This window comes from Hippocampus bargibanti, linkage group LG01 (genome assembly GCF_051943395.1).
Source record: "Hippocampus bargibanti isolate YZ-2025 linkage group LG01, ASM5194339v1, whole genome shotgun sequence".
NCBI lineage: Eukaryota > Metazoa > Chordata > Actinopteri > Syngnathiformes > Syngnathidae > Hippocampus > Hippocampus bargibanti.
The window spans coordinates 19549146-19566933 of NC_142734.1; the positions used below are offsets into that span (position 1 = coordinate 19549146).

At 46.9% G+C, this 17788-nt stretch overlaps 2 protein-coding genes across 6 annotated transcripts in view; one reads left to right on the forward strand and one right to left on the reverse strand.

The window, feature by feature from the left end:
• The window catches only part of LOC148903419 (membrane-associated guanylate kinase, WW and PDZ domain-containing protein 3-like), a 131660-nt gene that overhangs the window by 17298 nt on the left and 96574 nt on the right, over positions 1-17788 (forward strand). The window lies entirely within an intron of this gene.
• Positions 6240-17788, reverse strand: part of LOC148903420 (uncharacterized) — a 49341-nt gene continuing 37792 nt past the window's right edge. Inside the window, exons 2-4 of one of the 3 annotated variants that reach the window (XM_088998342.1) lie at positions 7299-7399; positions 7140-7232; positions 6240-7055 (exon numbers count right to left, since the gene is read on the reverse strand). In XM_088998342.1, coding sequence (XP_088854468.1) covers positions 6607-7055; positions 7140-7232; positions 7299-7399 — 643 coding nt within the window. In that variant the 3' untranslated portion in view covers positions 6240-6606. Of the gene's footprint in view, positions 7400-17788 lie in introns of all 3 variants that reach the window. The other 2 variants (XM_088998201.1, XM_088998266.1) reach the window with 2 other exon arrangements.

Sequence of the window (17788 nt, forward strand, 5' to 3'; positions counted from 1 at the left end):
TCATACAGAAGTGGTCAATCGATGAACAGGTTTCTTCAGCCTTCATCTGTACTTCTTTGAAGGTGTCGGACGTTTCGCTTCTCATCGAAGAGGCTTCGTCAGCAAACAAAAATTTGGCTGGTAGCTCTGGCCCTATATATATATATATATATATATATATATATATATATATATATATATATATATATATATATATATATATATATATATATATATATATATATATATATATATATATGTTTCGGGCCATCCATTGTAGAGGAGCATGATCAGAGACCACCGTGAAACGTCTACCCAGGAGATAGAAGCGCAATGACTCCAGCGCCCATGTGATGGCAAGACACTCCTTCTCCACTGTGGAATAGTTCTTTTCTCTGGGCAACAGCTTTCTGCTAAGGTAAAGGATGGGATGTTCCTCTCCTCCATGTACTTGCGAGAGTACAGCCCCCAGACGAACTTCTGATGCATCCGCTTGAACAATGAAGTCCTTGCTGAAGTCTGGTGCCACCAGGATCGGACTGGAACACAGCGCCTGTTTTAGACTGGCGAAGGCCATTTCGGCCTCTGGGCTCCATTTCACCAATCGGGAGTGTTTTTTGGTCGTCAATTCTGTCATGGGGGCTGCTATAGTAGCAAAGACAGCGATAAAGCGTCTATAGTAGCCAGCCATGCCTAAGAACGACCTCACCTGCTTCTTGGTAAGGGGTTGGGGCCAATCTTGTATAGCCCGTAGTTTTGTTTCTTGAGGCTTCACCAGCCCCCGTCCTATAGTGTAACCCAGGTAGTTGGTCTCGCCAAATGCCAACTTGCACTTTTTCGGGTTTGCTGTGAGACCTGCTTTTCTGAGGGAGTCAATCACAGCTTGCATTCGGGGTAAGTGACTCTCCCAGTCGGGACTCTGTATGACAACATCATCCAAGTATGCTGCCGCGTACCTCTTGTGGGGGGTGAGAATCCGATCCATTAGGCGCTGAAACGTGGAGGGTGCTCCATGGAGACCAAACGAGAGCCTGGTGTACTGGTAGAGTCCCTCAGGTGTGGCGAAGGCTGTCTTCTCCTTTGATGCCGGGGTCAGGGGCACCTGCCAATAACCCTTTGTGAGGTCGAGAGTGGTGATGAAGCGTGCCTGTCCCAGGGAGTCAATAAGATCATCAACACGAGGCATCGGATACGCTTCAAATTCAGACACCTCATTCAACTTCCGATAGTCATTACAGAATCGTATTGACCCGTCTGGCTTGGGAACCAACACAATCGGACTTGCCCAGGCATTTTGGGACTCCTCAATTACTCCAAGTTCCAGCATCTTCCTTATCTCCTCCTGTATAGCTGTCTTACGGGCCTCCGGTACACGGTATGGACGTTGGTGGACTGTTTTTCCGGGTGTGGTGCGTATCTCGTGTTGCACCACGTCTGTGTGTCCAGGTATGGAGGAGAAGCCGTCTTGGTTACGCTCAACCAATTTGAGCGTCAGCTGGCGTTGGTGTGGGGACAAACTTGGGCCCATCTGAACTTCTTCTCTTGCCGGTTTCTCAGCTTCGCTGGGGGGAGACAACTGCACAGCGCCTCTTTGGCGTGCCATTTCTTTAGGAGGTTAACCTGGTAAATCTGCTCAGGTTTCCTCTTACCAGGTTGCCTCACCTTGTAGTTTACTTCCCCCATGCGTTCGATGACCTCAAAGGGTGCCAGGAAGTTGCACTCCACCGTTGGCACCAAGACCAGCACTCTGTCCCCTGGCTTGAACTCTCGAGGCTGGGCAGGTCTATCGTAGGAGGCTTGCTGCTGTCGTTGGGCCGCTTCCATGTGCTCTCGCACTATCGGATAAATGGCCTTCATCCTTTCCCTCATGTCCCCCACATGCTCGATGAGGGTACCTTGTCGGCACGGCTGCTCTTCCCAAACCTCTTTGGCGATATCCAGCAGTCCCCGGGGTCTGTAAGAGTACAACAGCTCAAAGGGTGAAAAACCAGTAGAAGACTGTGGTACCTCCCTCACGGCAAACAGCAAGTACGGCAGCAGTTGATCCCAGTTCCGGCCATCTTCTTTGGTCACCTTCCTCATCATGGCCTTGAGGGTCTTGTTGAACTGTTCTACCAACCCATCCGTCTGTGGGTGGTAGATGGAGGTTCTCAGTTTCTTGACCTTGAGCAGGGCACATAGGTCCTTCATGGCCTTGGACATTAAGGGGCTTCCTTGGTCTGTCAGTATCTCCTTTGGGATTCCCACCCGGCTGGTGAGAGCAAATAGTTCCTTTGCAATCTGCCTAGTGGTAGCCTTTCTGAGGGGAACAGCCTCTGGAAACCGAGTGACATAATCAACCATAACTAAAATATACTGGTGTCCCCTAGCACTTTTTGGTAGAGGTCCAACTATATCCAGCCCAGGCTTTGAAAAGGGGTCTCAATGATGGGTAAGGGAATGAGCGGGTTTCTGTATGTGGGCTTTGGCGCCACCTGTTGGCACTCCGGGCAAGAACGACAATAGTTCTCCACATCCTTGTGCACCCCTGGCCAGAAGAATCGTTGCAAGATTCTCTCTTTTGTCTTTTCGACCCCTAGGTGTCCCCCTAGCAGGTGTGTGTGTGCCAAGTCCAGGACTGTAGCTCGGTGTGGCTGCGGTACGAGAAGTTGTTCACGTACTTCACCATTTTGCTTTGTTACCTGGTATATTAACCCCCGGTCAACAGCAAAATGGGGGTATGTGGGACTCGTCCTCTCCCCCAGTACTACACCCTCTAAAACCTGCACATTTTTCATGGCGTTGGCAAGGGTACGATCCTGTAACTGGGCTGTAATATACCGGCCTGTTAGAGGAGGCAGCTTCTGGCTCCCTGGGTTCTCATCACCACTGGAAGCCCGGAGAATTTCTGAGATTGGAGTCTCCTCGGCTGTCTCTGGGCCAGACTCCGTCTCCGGTGGTGCATTTGCTGTCCCTAGGAGAGCACAGGCTGGGGAGATTGAATCAGGGGGGCAGGCTTGGGCATTCACTCCCAAAGAAAACTTTTCTTCTATGTAGTTGCTTTTCTTAAACATTGACAGACTTTAGAAGAAAACTAAAAATGAATTCAAACCACACATATGATGCATAGTTATCATTGTAGGATTTGGTCAATTTCACTTGTACATGAAGATGACGTGGAATTTTATATAATTTACAATCATGTAATTCAATGTTGTAATTTCAGTTCGCTTAAAAAAATAAACAAATCATATTTTTCCATAACTAAAACATCTGTCTAAGAAGAAATTATATGACAACAGTTTATTTAGTTATTTTTTTGTTGATGAAAATATGATCTAAATGAAGCTTACTCAATCCAGTCAGGGCACAATTTGCACCCAGTTTTGTAATTGCCTTATACGTAGTGCTGAACTTTGAATACCTGTGGGGAACCTAATCCCATACACAGCATTTGAAATAGCGTCTGCCCGGTGGCCCGGGGCGTACAACTTTTACATCAGTCGTACAACTTTCAAAACTTCTACAACTACAACTACAACTTCTTCCCAAAAAAAAGTTTTTTTTTTTTTTTAATTCAAATCAAATGTTTATTTCATTCAATCAAGAAAAAGCTACACGCAAACCGCTACAAGCCACGTGGACTCCTCTTTCTTAGCGGCTTTCAAAACTGTCAAGTACACTTTTCAGTCAAGGTGTAGTCCGAAGCACAAAACAGGCTTCTCATTGACTGCCGGTGCCGAGTATGCAAATTCTCAAACAGGCTTTTGATTGGCTGCCGGTGCAGAGTATGCAAATGTTTTTGAATATTCATGCAAATTCTAATTTGCATATGCGGCACCGGCAGCCAATCAGAAGTCTGTTTCGTGCTTCGGACTACACCGTGACTGAAAAGTGTACTTGATAGTTTTGAAAGGCGCTTAGAAAGCAGAATACATGTGGGTTTAGCAGACAATGCAACACAAACATTACATTGTGCACATGACGACAAACGACAACTGGAGCAAAATCGTCAGCAAGGGATTTTTACCATAAATTAAGGAAGAGTGCATTTGTGGTAGGTACTTCCTTAATTTAAATAAATCCTTCATACTTCGCAACAATGTTTTTTGTTTGTTTGTTTTTTGGATTAGTCGTCTTATTGTGTTTGAAGTTGTGAAAAACAGGGCAGGCAACTTTTCAGAGTTTTCTGCCCGGTTGTCCGCGAACATTTTGTCATGAGTTTCAGACACTGCCATACAGTTTTTACATTTTTTAGTTATGTATATATATTTCTGTGATATATTTATATTTCTGTGACAGTCATGTATTTAGTTCCCAGGATCTTTAGTGAAGATTTACCAAACTTAATCCCCCCTCTTAATCATGTCACTGTTACAGAACATAGCAATAAAAGCTAAAAATATAATATAACAGTGGATACCTTTTGTACATACATCTGGAGGAGCTCAAAATCAATAATTTTCTAATAATATGACACAAACTAAATAATACCTCATTCTTAAGAGAAATGCTGATCATTAAAGTACAAATGTGTTTTGCCAAGGGAAATGTTCTTGTTTAGACGAACCTGTTAGCGAGATAGTCTTCTCGGATGAAAGAATAAGTCTCATTGCTAATGCACCTACAGGTATACAGTGTAGCCAATTCAACATTCACATACTGTACACATAGCAGAGCAGCGAGGAAAAACAATAGGAAACTAAGAAAATACACTGTTGGAAATGAATGAATACAGTTTCATGCAACAAATGTGACAATTTAGATTGTAAATGCTCTTTAATGGCTCATTGCTACTGGTTTTTAGGCAGCTGCAAAGACTACGCTAGCCACTCATATGTTTACAAGCTTTATAATTTTCCAAATTTCAAAATGGCCAACATCACACTGCGATATGCAGTTGTCTTGATGCTCTGCCATAAACAATGGGACAATATTCATACCACGTGATCCAAACCACATCCCGTGAGATTAATTTTTCATACACGTCTTGCATGAGTCCTTAAAGAATCTAAATTGTTAATTTAACTGCTTTGTCACGATCGAATCCAAAAGTTCCCTCAAGATGATCTGGTTCTAAACAGCTCTTGTGGGTTTAATGCCGCAGACTTGTTCTTGACTGGCACAGGGCTTAGCAGAGCTCGACTGGGAAGGGGTCGTCTGCATACCCAAGCTGCCTCAAAGCCGGTGTCAGTCACGGGGGTCTTTAGAAGCTTGCGTGCGGCTCACGCTAATTCTACAGTTTTGTTTTCAAGCGCCAAAGTGAACACATTCGCACGCTTGCAAGCGCGCGCACACACAGACACGCACGCACACATATTTTTTTGGACATCGGTCTATCCCCCTTCACCAAAAACTAGTCAGGGTACACAAACACACAGCCTAACACAAATCCAACTTGCTTGTCTTACTGTCGTTGCAGTGTATGGATTCACCATCGTATATGCTCTACTTGGTCATTTTTGATAGAGGCATTTTTTTCCTCTCTCAAAAAAAAACAACTGCCACTTAAAAGCTACTGTGGCTTTCGAGTGATGCATTAACCTCAACTGTGAGTCACATATGAATGAATGTTTGTCCTTTGTACTGGCGTCCTCGTATGCTGCCACTTCCAGTTTGTCGTTTGTAACATTTCTTCGTTTTGTCACTGAAACTAGAAGCGTTCAAACAAGGAGGCAAAATTCATGACTAATTTTCATCCCTTTGTACAACAGCTGATCTGTGACTTATTGATCTTTAATTTTCATGCAACATCACAGCTGAGAAACAAAACTTAATCTTGGCCCATGTTGTTTTGTTTTTTGTCGAACACCACAACGGACTTTGGACAATATGTCTAAAACTCAAGGGTAAAGAAATAGGTAAATGGAATAGTGTTGTTGATTCAGTGCAAATACGTTGCCATAGGGTTTGACGATATTTGCATGCTTGATTTGGCACACAATTTGCAACCTAACAGAATATAGAAATCAAAATGTTTCGGTGGTCATTTTCTTTGATCATGACCTCGGCACTTCTCCACCAAATAGACACTCAAAGCGTCTCACACTGACTTCTCATTTGACTACTGATGGCGAAGCATGAGGAGAAACTCAAGGTTGAGCATCTTATGGGCTGGGAAATGAACCCGTAACCTCTCAGTTAGCAGACGACCACAAAGTGAACACATTCGCATGTCACGTCCGCACGAGGAGAGAGCAAACGACCTCGTCGGACAAAAAGGAGCTGGATCTAAAATACACGAGGGAGACAGTAATGAGTTCAAAGGGACTTTACTGACACACGCAGGGGGAAAAAATAAAAGAACAAGACAGAACGGGACAGCAATACCGAGCGAGACCAACCTGGCATACGGTTGAGGCGATAAGTCACAACGGGGAATACACCGGCAAAGACTAACCGGGTCACTTTTATGGTCAGAAGGCACATTAGTGAATGGAAATCAGATGGGCGAGCCGAAGGAACAGGGAGGGAAGGGCATGCACCTGACGCCAATCAGGATGTGACAGTGACCCCGCCCCCTCAACGGACGCCCCCTGGCAGCCCACCAGGTGTGTAGGGATGAGCCGAGTGGAACGCTCGGGTAAGTCATGGGTCGAGGATCCAGGAGCGGGGGACCCACTGGTGTTCTTCTGGCCAGTAGCCCTCTCACTCGACCAGATACTGCAAGCCCCTGCCCATGTGCCGCGAGTCCGATATCTCCCACACGGTGTATACAGGGTCACAATCCACGGACGGGGGGGGGGGGGCTAGGGACCTGGTTGCCAAGGCTTGAGGAGAGACACGTGGAATTCCGGGTGGACCTTCATCGTGGGGGGACAGCCGGAGCCTGACCGAGACCGGGCTGAGGATTGCCTCGATGGGGAAGTACCCGCGAACCGTGGGCCCAATTTGGCCGACATCCCGGCCAGCCGGAGATCCCTCGTGGACAGCCACACCTCCTGCCCGACCTGGTAATCCGGTGCCTGGCGGCGCTGACGATCCGCTATGCGCTGGTTCCGGGACGCCGTGCGCGACAGGGCGGCTCTGGTCTCCTTCCACACCCAATGGGCCCGTCTGAGGTGATGTTGAATGGACAGGACCTTCACCTGGCCCTCCTGGGTGGGGAATAGCGGAGGCTGATAACCACAGGCAGACATGAAAGGATAACGACCTGTGGCTGAAGAGACCAGGGCGCCTACCCACGGCAAGTGGAGGGCCCATGATGCTGGATGGTAGACACAACGTAGAGCCGCTTTCAAGTCCTGGTTCTTGCGCTCCGTCTGGCCGTTGGACTGAGGGTGGTAACCAGACGACAAGCTCGCCGATGCCCCTATGGCCCTGCAGAAACATTTCCATACCTTGGACACGAACTGCGGTCCCCGTTCCGACACAATGTCCACCGGAATCCCGGACGACGTGGTTAACCAGGAGTTGGGCCGTCTCAATGGCGGACGGCAACCTGGTTAACGGGATGAAGTGGCAATAATATGAAATTCAGGATGTGACAAATAAATACCCTGGTCACTTTTGAACTTATTTATGATTTATATTCTGATTTAAAGCGGACAATTAGTAGACATGAATTCAAAATTTCAACTTCAGAAATGTTTGTTAATGTTGTTTTACTCCTGTAGTACAAGTCTTAAGAACGTAAAATATATCTATATGCGGTGGAATCTTATTAAAATACGCCCAGTAAAAGTCATTTGAAGCCATTTTACAAATTATGGACACAACTTGTCCGGAGACGTCAGTTGTCCTTTAAATAAAGCAGGAAAAATGAATTTCAGAAATTTGACAAAGTGAAATCCTGATGCGCGAAGTACAATGTCACACAAAGACAAGACTACAATCCCTGGGCTTACTATGGAAAGTGTGAAGAGCACAGTTTATAGTGGGTTGGTGTCTTACATTGTCATTGCTAAAGTACTTCTGGGGGTTGTTGTCCATTCTGCACATTGTATCTGCCACAATGTTCCTTGCAAACCATTTCAGAAAATTCCATCCATGCAAGTCCTATAGTTTGAAGGTTTTCAGACACGATTATTACATCCATGTACAGCAGGGGTGTCAAACTCATTTTTATCGCAGGCCACGTTGGAATTACCAGTTCCTTTGGAGGACCATTATGAAAACCTATAAGGAAGTCAAGAATCATGGTTTATTCAACTAAAGTTTTAGTTACTGCAATGAGGGTTTTGTTGACCAAAAAATTGCCATCATTCACCCAAAAATCCCAAGTTTTGGACATGTTTTGGACCCAACCAAATAATATTTTAAAATTTCAGAAATGCAGCCTCAGACAAAGTGTGAAAACAACAATATTTTTTCCATGAAAAGTGCACTGGTAAAGTACAAACAGCAATCGCTGGTCCCAAAGACACATGAAAAACAATACATAACCAAACGTGCTTGCAAATGGGAGGGCACTAGGAAAGACCAAGAATAAACAAACGAAACGCTAAAAAGCCAATAACACAAAGCCAAGGTTCAAAAACAATAAGAAAAAAGTAAAAACACTGAAAACTAAAATTGATGAATAATGAGAGTGACTAACATTTGAGGCACTACAGCGAGCAAAGTAAATAATCTGACATGAGACTCTGCAGTTTAGCACTCCTGAAATTCTTGGATGGTGAAGGTATGAAGACTTGATGGTGAAGGTATGAAGGGGAGGTTGAATGCATAACAGATGCACCTACTAGAGGGAAAGCCCTTCACTCCAGCCAGAGCTGTAAAACAATCAAAACAGAGAGAGCATAACATGCAAAGCATCGATCGGATGTCTGAAGCCACGTCTCACGTTACTTTTTGGACTCCATGTTGTGAAAGGAAATGATTGTTTTTCCAGATAATCAAGGAATTTTAGTTAAATGCTCATCCTTGCTGCATGAACAGTAGCAGTAAGAATGTGCCTTCATTTCTGGAGAATTGCACCCTGCTCTTTAGGCTTTGCAGGTGATAGGTGCTTCGTTAGTTCTACCCATCTGTTTGCTTAACCCACGTTATTGTCCATTTTATTGCAATGCTGCAGCAAGCCCTGTTTCTCCAGCATGAAAATTTATGGCCAGCTTTGTCTCAAGTAAATAGCAGTGCAAGCCTAACATCAGGAGTCGTGACACGACCGAGAAGACAGCACTGCAGTCTCATCTTGCTGCGAGTCAACAGAGACACTTTTCACCTTCATTTTTCAGCTTTATCAACATTTGATCCACTCTGCATCTACCGTAATTAATGTTGTTGACTCTGAAAATTCCCTCAAGGTCTGTGAAGACTACTCCAATGATCAAGTTTGGTTGCAAATGTCATCTTCATCTGCATGGTAATAGACGGTGACAAGATGCCAAAAAAGTGTCACTTCTCCTTGTCACGGTTTGCAAGGTGGTGATGGCGGGTGCGGATCCCAAAAAGCAGGCAGGAGGGAGCAGGAGGTTGTTTGACAAATTGTATTAAAATAAAGGTCAGCAGGAACAAAATGTAAAACATCGAAATGATCTGAACATAAGCATACGACGGGCGGCCTGATGGGAACGGGACTCGGCCTGGGGTGGACGAAGACGCGGCATGGAACGTCGTGGGCGTGAGTGCGATCCTTCTCGCACGTTCAGGCAACGACGCATGGCTCAACGCGGACGTCGAACTGCCAGGCGCAGAGTGGCACCCCGGACGGCCGTATGGGACCAGGTCTCGGCCGGTCGCCGACGTGGGCGTGAACTGCCCGGCACCAGGGAAACGAGACCAGTCAGTCCTGAGCCGCTCCGGGATCCAGCGGTGAGTGGGGTCTCGGACTGACGTTGACGCGGACGTTGCACGGCTCGTCGTGGATGCGACTCAATTCGTCATGCACGACAACACTGTGGCTGGACGTGGCGGTGCACTCCCAGACACCCAGTGTCACCCTGGACGGCCACCCGGAAGGAGGTCTCGGCCAGACGTTGACGTTACGGCTCGTCGAGTGACGCAATTCAAACTCGACGAGGCGTGGGCTAACATGGACGTAGCATTGCCAGGCACAGGGTGGAAATGAGACGGGATCCGATGGTTGGTCGGTTCATTCTGTCACGGTTTGCAAGGTGGTGATGGTGGGTGCGGATCCCAAAAAGCAGGCAGGAGGGAGCAGGAGGTTGTTTGACAAATTGTATTAAAATAAAGGTTAGCAGGAACAAAATGTAAAACATCGAAATGATCTGAAAACCAAATGTAAGAAACCAAATGTAAAAGTCCGCCAATGTTAAACAAACACATACAATGCATGCGATTGCAGACAAAGCATGCAACAAACAATGAACCGACACCGGATGGTCGTGCCAGGAGTCCTTTTAAGTGTCACTGATTAAAACGACCATCACCTGCGAGGCTGCAGGCAGGGCTGATGTCGCTACCCGTTGTTCGCCAATCCGTACGTGGCAGTCGCTAAGGCTCGGGACGACCAGCACCTGTGCAGGTGCAGGCGGCGCCAACAGCGCCACCCATTGGTCGCCAACCAGATCATGACACTCTTTCTTACATATATGACTCCCTTTCCGTCGCTCTGGATGTGATTATGGGTGAAATTGAGCAGGTTTCAGTCCTTTCTGTTATGTGACCTTCATTGCTTGAGAAGAAAAAAGGTTGTTTCTCGCGCACACATAAACATCAAAAAAGTCGTGTTTTATGAAGAATTTATTTGAGCAATCACATAAAGGGACCGAGTTCACCTCTTTGCTCGACTGCTTTCGCTGCTATGCTCGTAAAACCTGCCACACTTGTTTGTTAGTTTCGGGGGAGTTTCTATGTAGGATTGTATTTCCAGCTTGAGAGACGACGTTTTTGTTGTACTTCCAGCTACCTTAAAGATCTGTGTCTTTTTGACCCCTCCGGCCCCCATCCCTGTGCTGTCACGGACACCGTAAAGGATGAAAATATGGTGCGGCGGTGCCCAGCTATTACCTGCTATTGATTTATACCTGTTGGGTTATTTTCTTTCTGCCATTTAAACTTTGAAGAGCTAAGCTTGTGCCGGGTTTAAAAATAACACATGCCGAAAGCAGTTTGATCATTTCAGGTATACTGAGCATTATCGGCAAGTGTCGTTGATAGGAAAGGGTTTTGGAGCATGTTTGGAACAAAAAAGATGAGACACACTCAGGGTGTGTGTAAGCGTGTGCACACTTGTATTGAAGAAGAGAGGAGGAAGTTCCTGCAGTGAGACCATTTAGCCAATTCCTTGATGAAGAGTGATGCAGCACTGCGGCATCGTGTACACGAGCGGGTTGCAGCGTTAGATAAAAATCACTGTCAAATGGCACATCCCTGATGCTCCCGCTTTAGCTGTGGGGATGGATTTGTCAGGTTTCCCATTCTATCTCTTTGATCACATTCACACCCAGTTCATTTCCTCATTTTCTCCATTCTACAAATGACAGCCAGCCTGGTTGTTCGTCTTCTCAAACAGTATGCTATACTATGCTATTCACTGACGATGAATCTTTACTGCCACTGACTTGTAAACTTATGCCCATCAACGTGTGATCATAAATCTAACAGTTCATATGAATAAAGAACATATTTATAGGATACCTTCTTCTCCAATGAATGGCTGTCATGATTTAATTCAGTGTCTGAAATAACGTGTTCCCGGACGGCCGGTGTGTGCAACTCTTACGTGGGCGTACAACTTACAAAACGTCTCTGCCCGCGTAGCTGACAAATTCTTCAAGAAAAAAAAAATCAAATTGTTTGCTTTATTCAATGAAGCAACCGTTTGAACGAAGATTTCGAAATCTGAATAAATTATTCTGATTTAGATATCTTTGTTCAGTTTGGAAATTTTGGAATTTCGGTTCGTTTGTCAATTTGTATACTCGGCACGGCAGCCAATCAGAAGCCTGCTTTGTGCTTCCAGACTTTCCCAAGCGTTATAAGGTCATGAATTTGCATATCATTTTCCAAAGTAGATGCACAGAATCTCAATCCAGAAGAAAGATTCAAAACAAGCTAACAAAATTTATAACGCAACAAAACGTTAATGTGCATTATCCCGTGACTTTGTCCTTGCGAGTTTTGAATGGCGCTTAAAAATTAATGTATCATTACAAAAAGCATCGTGGAAAGAGAAGAAAAAATCCTTAATACTTGACAATGCAACAATGTTTTTTTTTGTGATTAGTCATCTTATTGTGTTTTAAGTTGTGAAAAATGGGGCGGGCAACTTTATGGCCGGGCAGACAACTTTTCAGAGTTGTTTGCACTGGTGTCTGGTAACTCTGTCATGAGTTTCAGACACTGCTTAATTATACGATTAATTTTCAAGATCTGAAAATGAGTTATTGTGGTCAGTTTATTGCTGGGGGAAAGTTTTCCTAAACTTGTACCAGGTTGCCTTGTCTTTCTTCTTTTTCATGCAGGGGGGATGGTTGTTGTCAGTAGCTCATTTCACTTCTCGGGCAGGTGTTAAACAGCTTATCAATGACCGCCATGTCCCTTTTGGAAGATGGTAAATGGGTCAAGATATTATAATGTGGTCAGCCGGTCTTTGTCCTGAGCCTCTGTCGTTTAATCTTGCAAGACTATAAATTCGACTCTCATGTTGCCTCTTGTTCAAGTGTTTTTGTCTTTCTCGGCTTCTATAACCAATCACTGTTTTCCATTATGTACTTACTTTTGGCAACATGTTCCCTTTATTCTACCAATATACTCGAGAGCTGTTCCTTTGGTTCTTTTTTTACATAAAATAAAAAAAAGAGTTTGATTTATAAAAGTATTGGCTTTACCATATTGAAAGTACAGCCATTTTATATACCACCTCACTTTTGGGGCAATCAGTAGGATTCGGACAATTAACACAAGAAATTTATTGGCCAAGTGCAAATAAGGTATTAAGTTTGCATTTGGCAAATATAGTTCCAGTATTATGCATAAAATGGCTATACAATAATTACTACAGTAAAGTCTCGTTATATCGATATTCTCGGGAGTCAGAACTTGGAAAAATATATTGTAATATATTCAATTCAGTCCTATTGTTTAATTCAAATTTGTTGTTCATCTTAAAGCAAAATAGATTGAAAAAAACTAAACCCAAATCATTCTGGACCTGGTTGTACACACTGTACCGTATTCTCTTCAGCACTGGAATTTTCTCTTTCCACACGGTGAACATTTTTAGAAGAGTTGCCTGCCACAACGACTACGCAGTCCTTCGTTCGGTGGTGCAGGTGACCTTATTCGGGCAGGTGACCCGGGTGAGACCTGAGTGGGGGAACGACACTCAACTCTGGCATGCCGCGGTGATGCTGGAGGTTTCGGAGGGCGTCCGCGACGTGGAACCCGGGCCAGCGAAATGTCACTGCCTGCAACTAAATGAGCCAGTTTGAGCCTGTCTACTGAAATGCCCTCCCTTCGCCCACCCATATCGAGCACAAAACTCACCATGTTCGAGCACTCTAAACGGGCCATCGTACGGCGGCTGGAGGGGAGAGCGGTGGGCATCTTGACGCACGAAGACAAACCGGGCTGAGTTAAGAGCAGACGGAACAAATACTTTGGGGACACAGTGGTGAAATGGTGCTGGAGTCAGGAGCTCTCCTCTCAAAAAGGGGAAAGAAGGTGCACCTGAAGCTTCAGGCAAAAATTCACCAGGGACGCGGAGTGGCTGGCCGAGCACTAACTCTGCAGGAGCGGCATTAAGGTCTTCTTTCGGGGCCGAACGTAACCCGAGCAGGACCCACGGAAGCCGGTCGACCCAGTTACTGTCCAATAGCGCGGCCCGTAGCGCGGCTTCAAGTGACCGGTGGAAACATTCGCACATTCTGTTAGCCTGCAGGTGGTAGGCCATAGTGCAGTGTACCTGCACACCCAAGGACTGTGCCATGGCCGACCAGAGCTCGGACACAAACTGGGGGCCCCTGTCTGAAGAGATGTCGGATGGCGTGCCGAAACGCGCGTCCCAGGACTACAGAAATGCACGTGCTATATCTGCCGAGGTCTCGGAGGACAAGGGGACTGCTTCCGGCCACCTCATGGTCCGATCGACCATAGTGAGGAGATGCGTGCAACCCTGCGAAGGACTGAGGGGCCCGACCAGATCCACATGGACGTGGTCAAATCTCCTGTCCAGAATTGGAAAAGCTTCCAGGTTTGCCCGGGTGTGCCTGTGGACTTTGGCGCGCTGACATGCCACACATGCAGCTGCCCACTTCCTGACGTCCTTTCGTAACCCAGGCCAGACAAACTTGGCCCGAAGTAGTTTGGCTGATGCCCGGATACCAGGGTGTGAGAGGGAATGAATAGAATCCAAAATTCGCCGACGCCAGTCCTGCGGAACCACTGGACGAGTGCGACCCGTAGACACATCGCAGAGGAGAGCGGGACCCCCTTCACACAGTGCCACCTCCTTAAGTTTCAGGGCTGTGCCTGCTGCCTTGAGTTCGTGGATGTCCGGATCCTCAGATTGGGCGGTGTCCATCTCTGAAAAATCCACCCCAAGCTGGACTGGACGCACGATCGCGCCACAGGGTTACACTTGCCGGCCACGTGCCGAATGTCTGTTGTAAATTCTAAAATGGCCGCCCAAATGTCGTTGCTGTTGGGCCGACCACGGTTTAGTCACCTTCGACATGGCGAATGTGAGTGGTTTGTGATCCACATATGTGGTGAACCGACCCCCCTCTCGTAGGAAACAAAAAATGGTGCGTCGCAAGATACAGTGCTAACAACTCTCTGTCGAAAACACTGTACTTGCGTTCGTTATCTTGCAGCCTCCAACTGAAAAATGCAAGGTGCTGCCATTCGTTTTCCACAAGCTGCTTGACCTTACGGCGACATCAGACACATCGGTAATCAAGGTCACCTTTGCGGTTGAGATCGGGTGGACCAGAAGAGTTGCACCCGCGACAGCGTCCTTGGCTCGTTGAAAGGACTGTGCTCGTTGCGGGGGCCACTCAACGGGGTAATTAGCCGTAGAGGGGTTGTAGGAGGTCGGCTGCGTGAGGGAGGAACTAGTTGTAAAAATTAACCATGCCCAAAAAGTCCACCACTGCCTGCACTTTGGCAGGAAAAGGGATGGCACCCTGTGGAAAAATGCGGTGCCCCAAGAAATCGATCTTGGACAGACCAAATTGGCATTTCACAGGGTTAATGATAAGGCTGTGCAAATCAAGATGCTTGAAAACCTTAGTTAAGTGCGACAGGTGTTCCTCCGGTGAAGGGCTGGCCATAAGGATGTCATCGAGATAGACAAATATAAAATCAAGTCCATCAGTCTTTGAAAGGTCTGTTTCGCCCCCTTCAGGCCAAAAGGCATGCGAAGAAATTCAAAGAGGCCAAAGGGTGTAATCACCACAGTTTTTGGCGCATCCTTTGCCCGTACCGGCACCTGATGATAACCGCCAACTAGATCTACTTTAGAAAATATCACGGCACCCGCCAAACGTGCGGAAACATCTTGAATATGCGGGATCGGGTAACGGTCATTTGTGGTTACGTTATTAAGCCGACAAAAATCACCGCACGGCCACCAAGAACCGTCATTTTTTGGCATCATGTGTAATGGTGAGGCCCACGGGCTGTTGGAACGCCTCACGATGCGCATGCGCTCCATCGTCGCGAACTCCCCTTTCGCCATTGCCAATTTTGCCTCATCGAGCGCGGGCAAAAACTGGCGGGCCGACTGTGGGGATGAAATGCTCAACCCTGTGTTTTGTATCGGAATTGGAAAAGACGGGAGTAGTTAACGATGGAAAATCGGTTAGCAGACGTTCGTAAACGTTACCTGACGTTAAATAATTTGTGTGTTAACGCTCCAAGCCCTCCAGCCTCACACGGGAAAGTCGCGAAAGAGATGGCGTCAATCAAACGACGGTTAGCAATGTTCACAAGTAGTCCGTGAGCACATAAAAAATCTGCGCCGATTATCAGAACTGTGATCGAGGCAACAATAAAGTTCCACTTGAATTCCCATCCGTGGAAGCGCACAGTCACCGACCTGCAGCCAAAGTTGGCGATGGGAGGCCCGCATCCACCTGCCGTCTTGTCCGCGGCGGTGGGCGTCAGCAGGCTTACTTGTGATCCGCTGTCCACGAGAAAACATCTACCTGATGAGGAGTCCGTGATGAAAAGCAGCTCGCTTTCGTTGCCGGCGCCCACGGCTGCTACTGGGTGCCGGGCGTTGGAGATTCCCGGAGCCTCGTAGGAGCAAGGGGGTACGCAGCGTCGAGCCTTGGTGCCAAACCGCTGAGGGAAAAAGCAGATGGCCTCCCCGCGCCGCTTCTGCAATCCCACTCCGGCCACGATGGTCGGATCGATGCTCAATGCCACTTCACCGAGGGGTTCGGCCGTCACTCTTTGCACACCGAACCGCCGTGTTGCTACAAGCACTCGATCTGCTTCTTCCGCCAAACCACGATAGTCGCCGGTGGCTAGGCACGTCGAGTTAGCTTGCACAGCGCGCACTGCGGGTGGTAGCTGGCGAAGGAACATGTGGGGTAAAAGGAATCCGCCATCGTCCGAATTTAACAGTGACAGCATTTTGTCCATGAGATCCACTGCTGTTCCGTCGCCGAGTCCGGGAAGGGAAAGAAGTCTGTCTGCTCTCTCAGAGGCCGATAGCGTCAACCGTCTGAACAGCAGTTGTTTGAGCGCGTCGTACTTCCCGCATCGTGGAGGCGCGCGCAGAAGTTGCATCATGCGATGTGTTGTCGGTTGGTCGAGGGACGCCACGACCATGTAATATTTTGGCTCATCTGTCGTGATGCCTCGTAGGTGGAAAAGCGCTTCCACATGCTGGAACTACGAAGCCGGGTCGCTGTGCCAGAACTCGGGCAGCTTCTCGGCGTAAGAGGCAGCTGCGAGTTGGGGCGCCGGTCGTGGCGACATGGCCGTAGAAGACACATCTTCGTCTGTTGCCATGAACATTTCCAACGTTGGGGTGTAGCCGTTGAGGAAGGAGCACACACGACTGAATGTGGAGACGTGTTTATTCCAACGGCTAACAAATGGATCTAACTTAAAAAAATGCAGTGAAATATATGTAACATGAGCCCGCCCCCTCCCGTGCACCTGCTGGGTGAGATGCCTGTCCTAGTGCCCAACTATAAAATTATTTTCATTCTAATAGTGGCAGCCAGCGGCGCAATTCCAACATCTGAAAATCCCCATTTATCATACAGAAGATAATCAGTCAGATAATTACAACGTATACCTTTAATGTGTAATTTCTTCCACTGTTATTTGAGCTGATGCATATACTGTACCTGTTGCTACAAAGTATGTGTCTCTAATCAGCCAAAGTGCTTGCTATGGCCGTTGAGAATGATCTCTCTTGTGAGACGCTTCCATTGCTTTTAATGCTCTTGAGTCTTATCATTCATTCAAAGTCATTACTCAAATTCAAGAACTGTCTCCCAACAGATAAAGAAGGAATCGAGTAATGTGCTAATGGAGCCATTGTTCTCATGGTATGATGGGGGGCGTTGCGTTTGAGGGGTGTGTATCAATGTACAGCACACGCACGCATGTGTTGTCAGGCAGCAGCTTGCGCTTGAGTCGGGTGCTGGCGTCTATGGCTGAGCCTCATCTTGGGGTCAGAGAAACAACAGAAGACTGTTTTTCTAAACTCTACTGAAACCCAGCTGAGGCATTATAGCCATTCCCCCTCACACAACCCCCTCACGCACGCACACACACACACACACACACACACACACACACACACACACACACACACACACACACACACACACACACACACACACACACACACACACAACTCACACACACACATATATGGTCAGACTTTTGTACTTTGTAGTTCATTCAACACAGTGCCAAGTCATTGTGAAGTGAACTGTGGATTTGTGTGTGCGAGGAA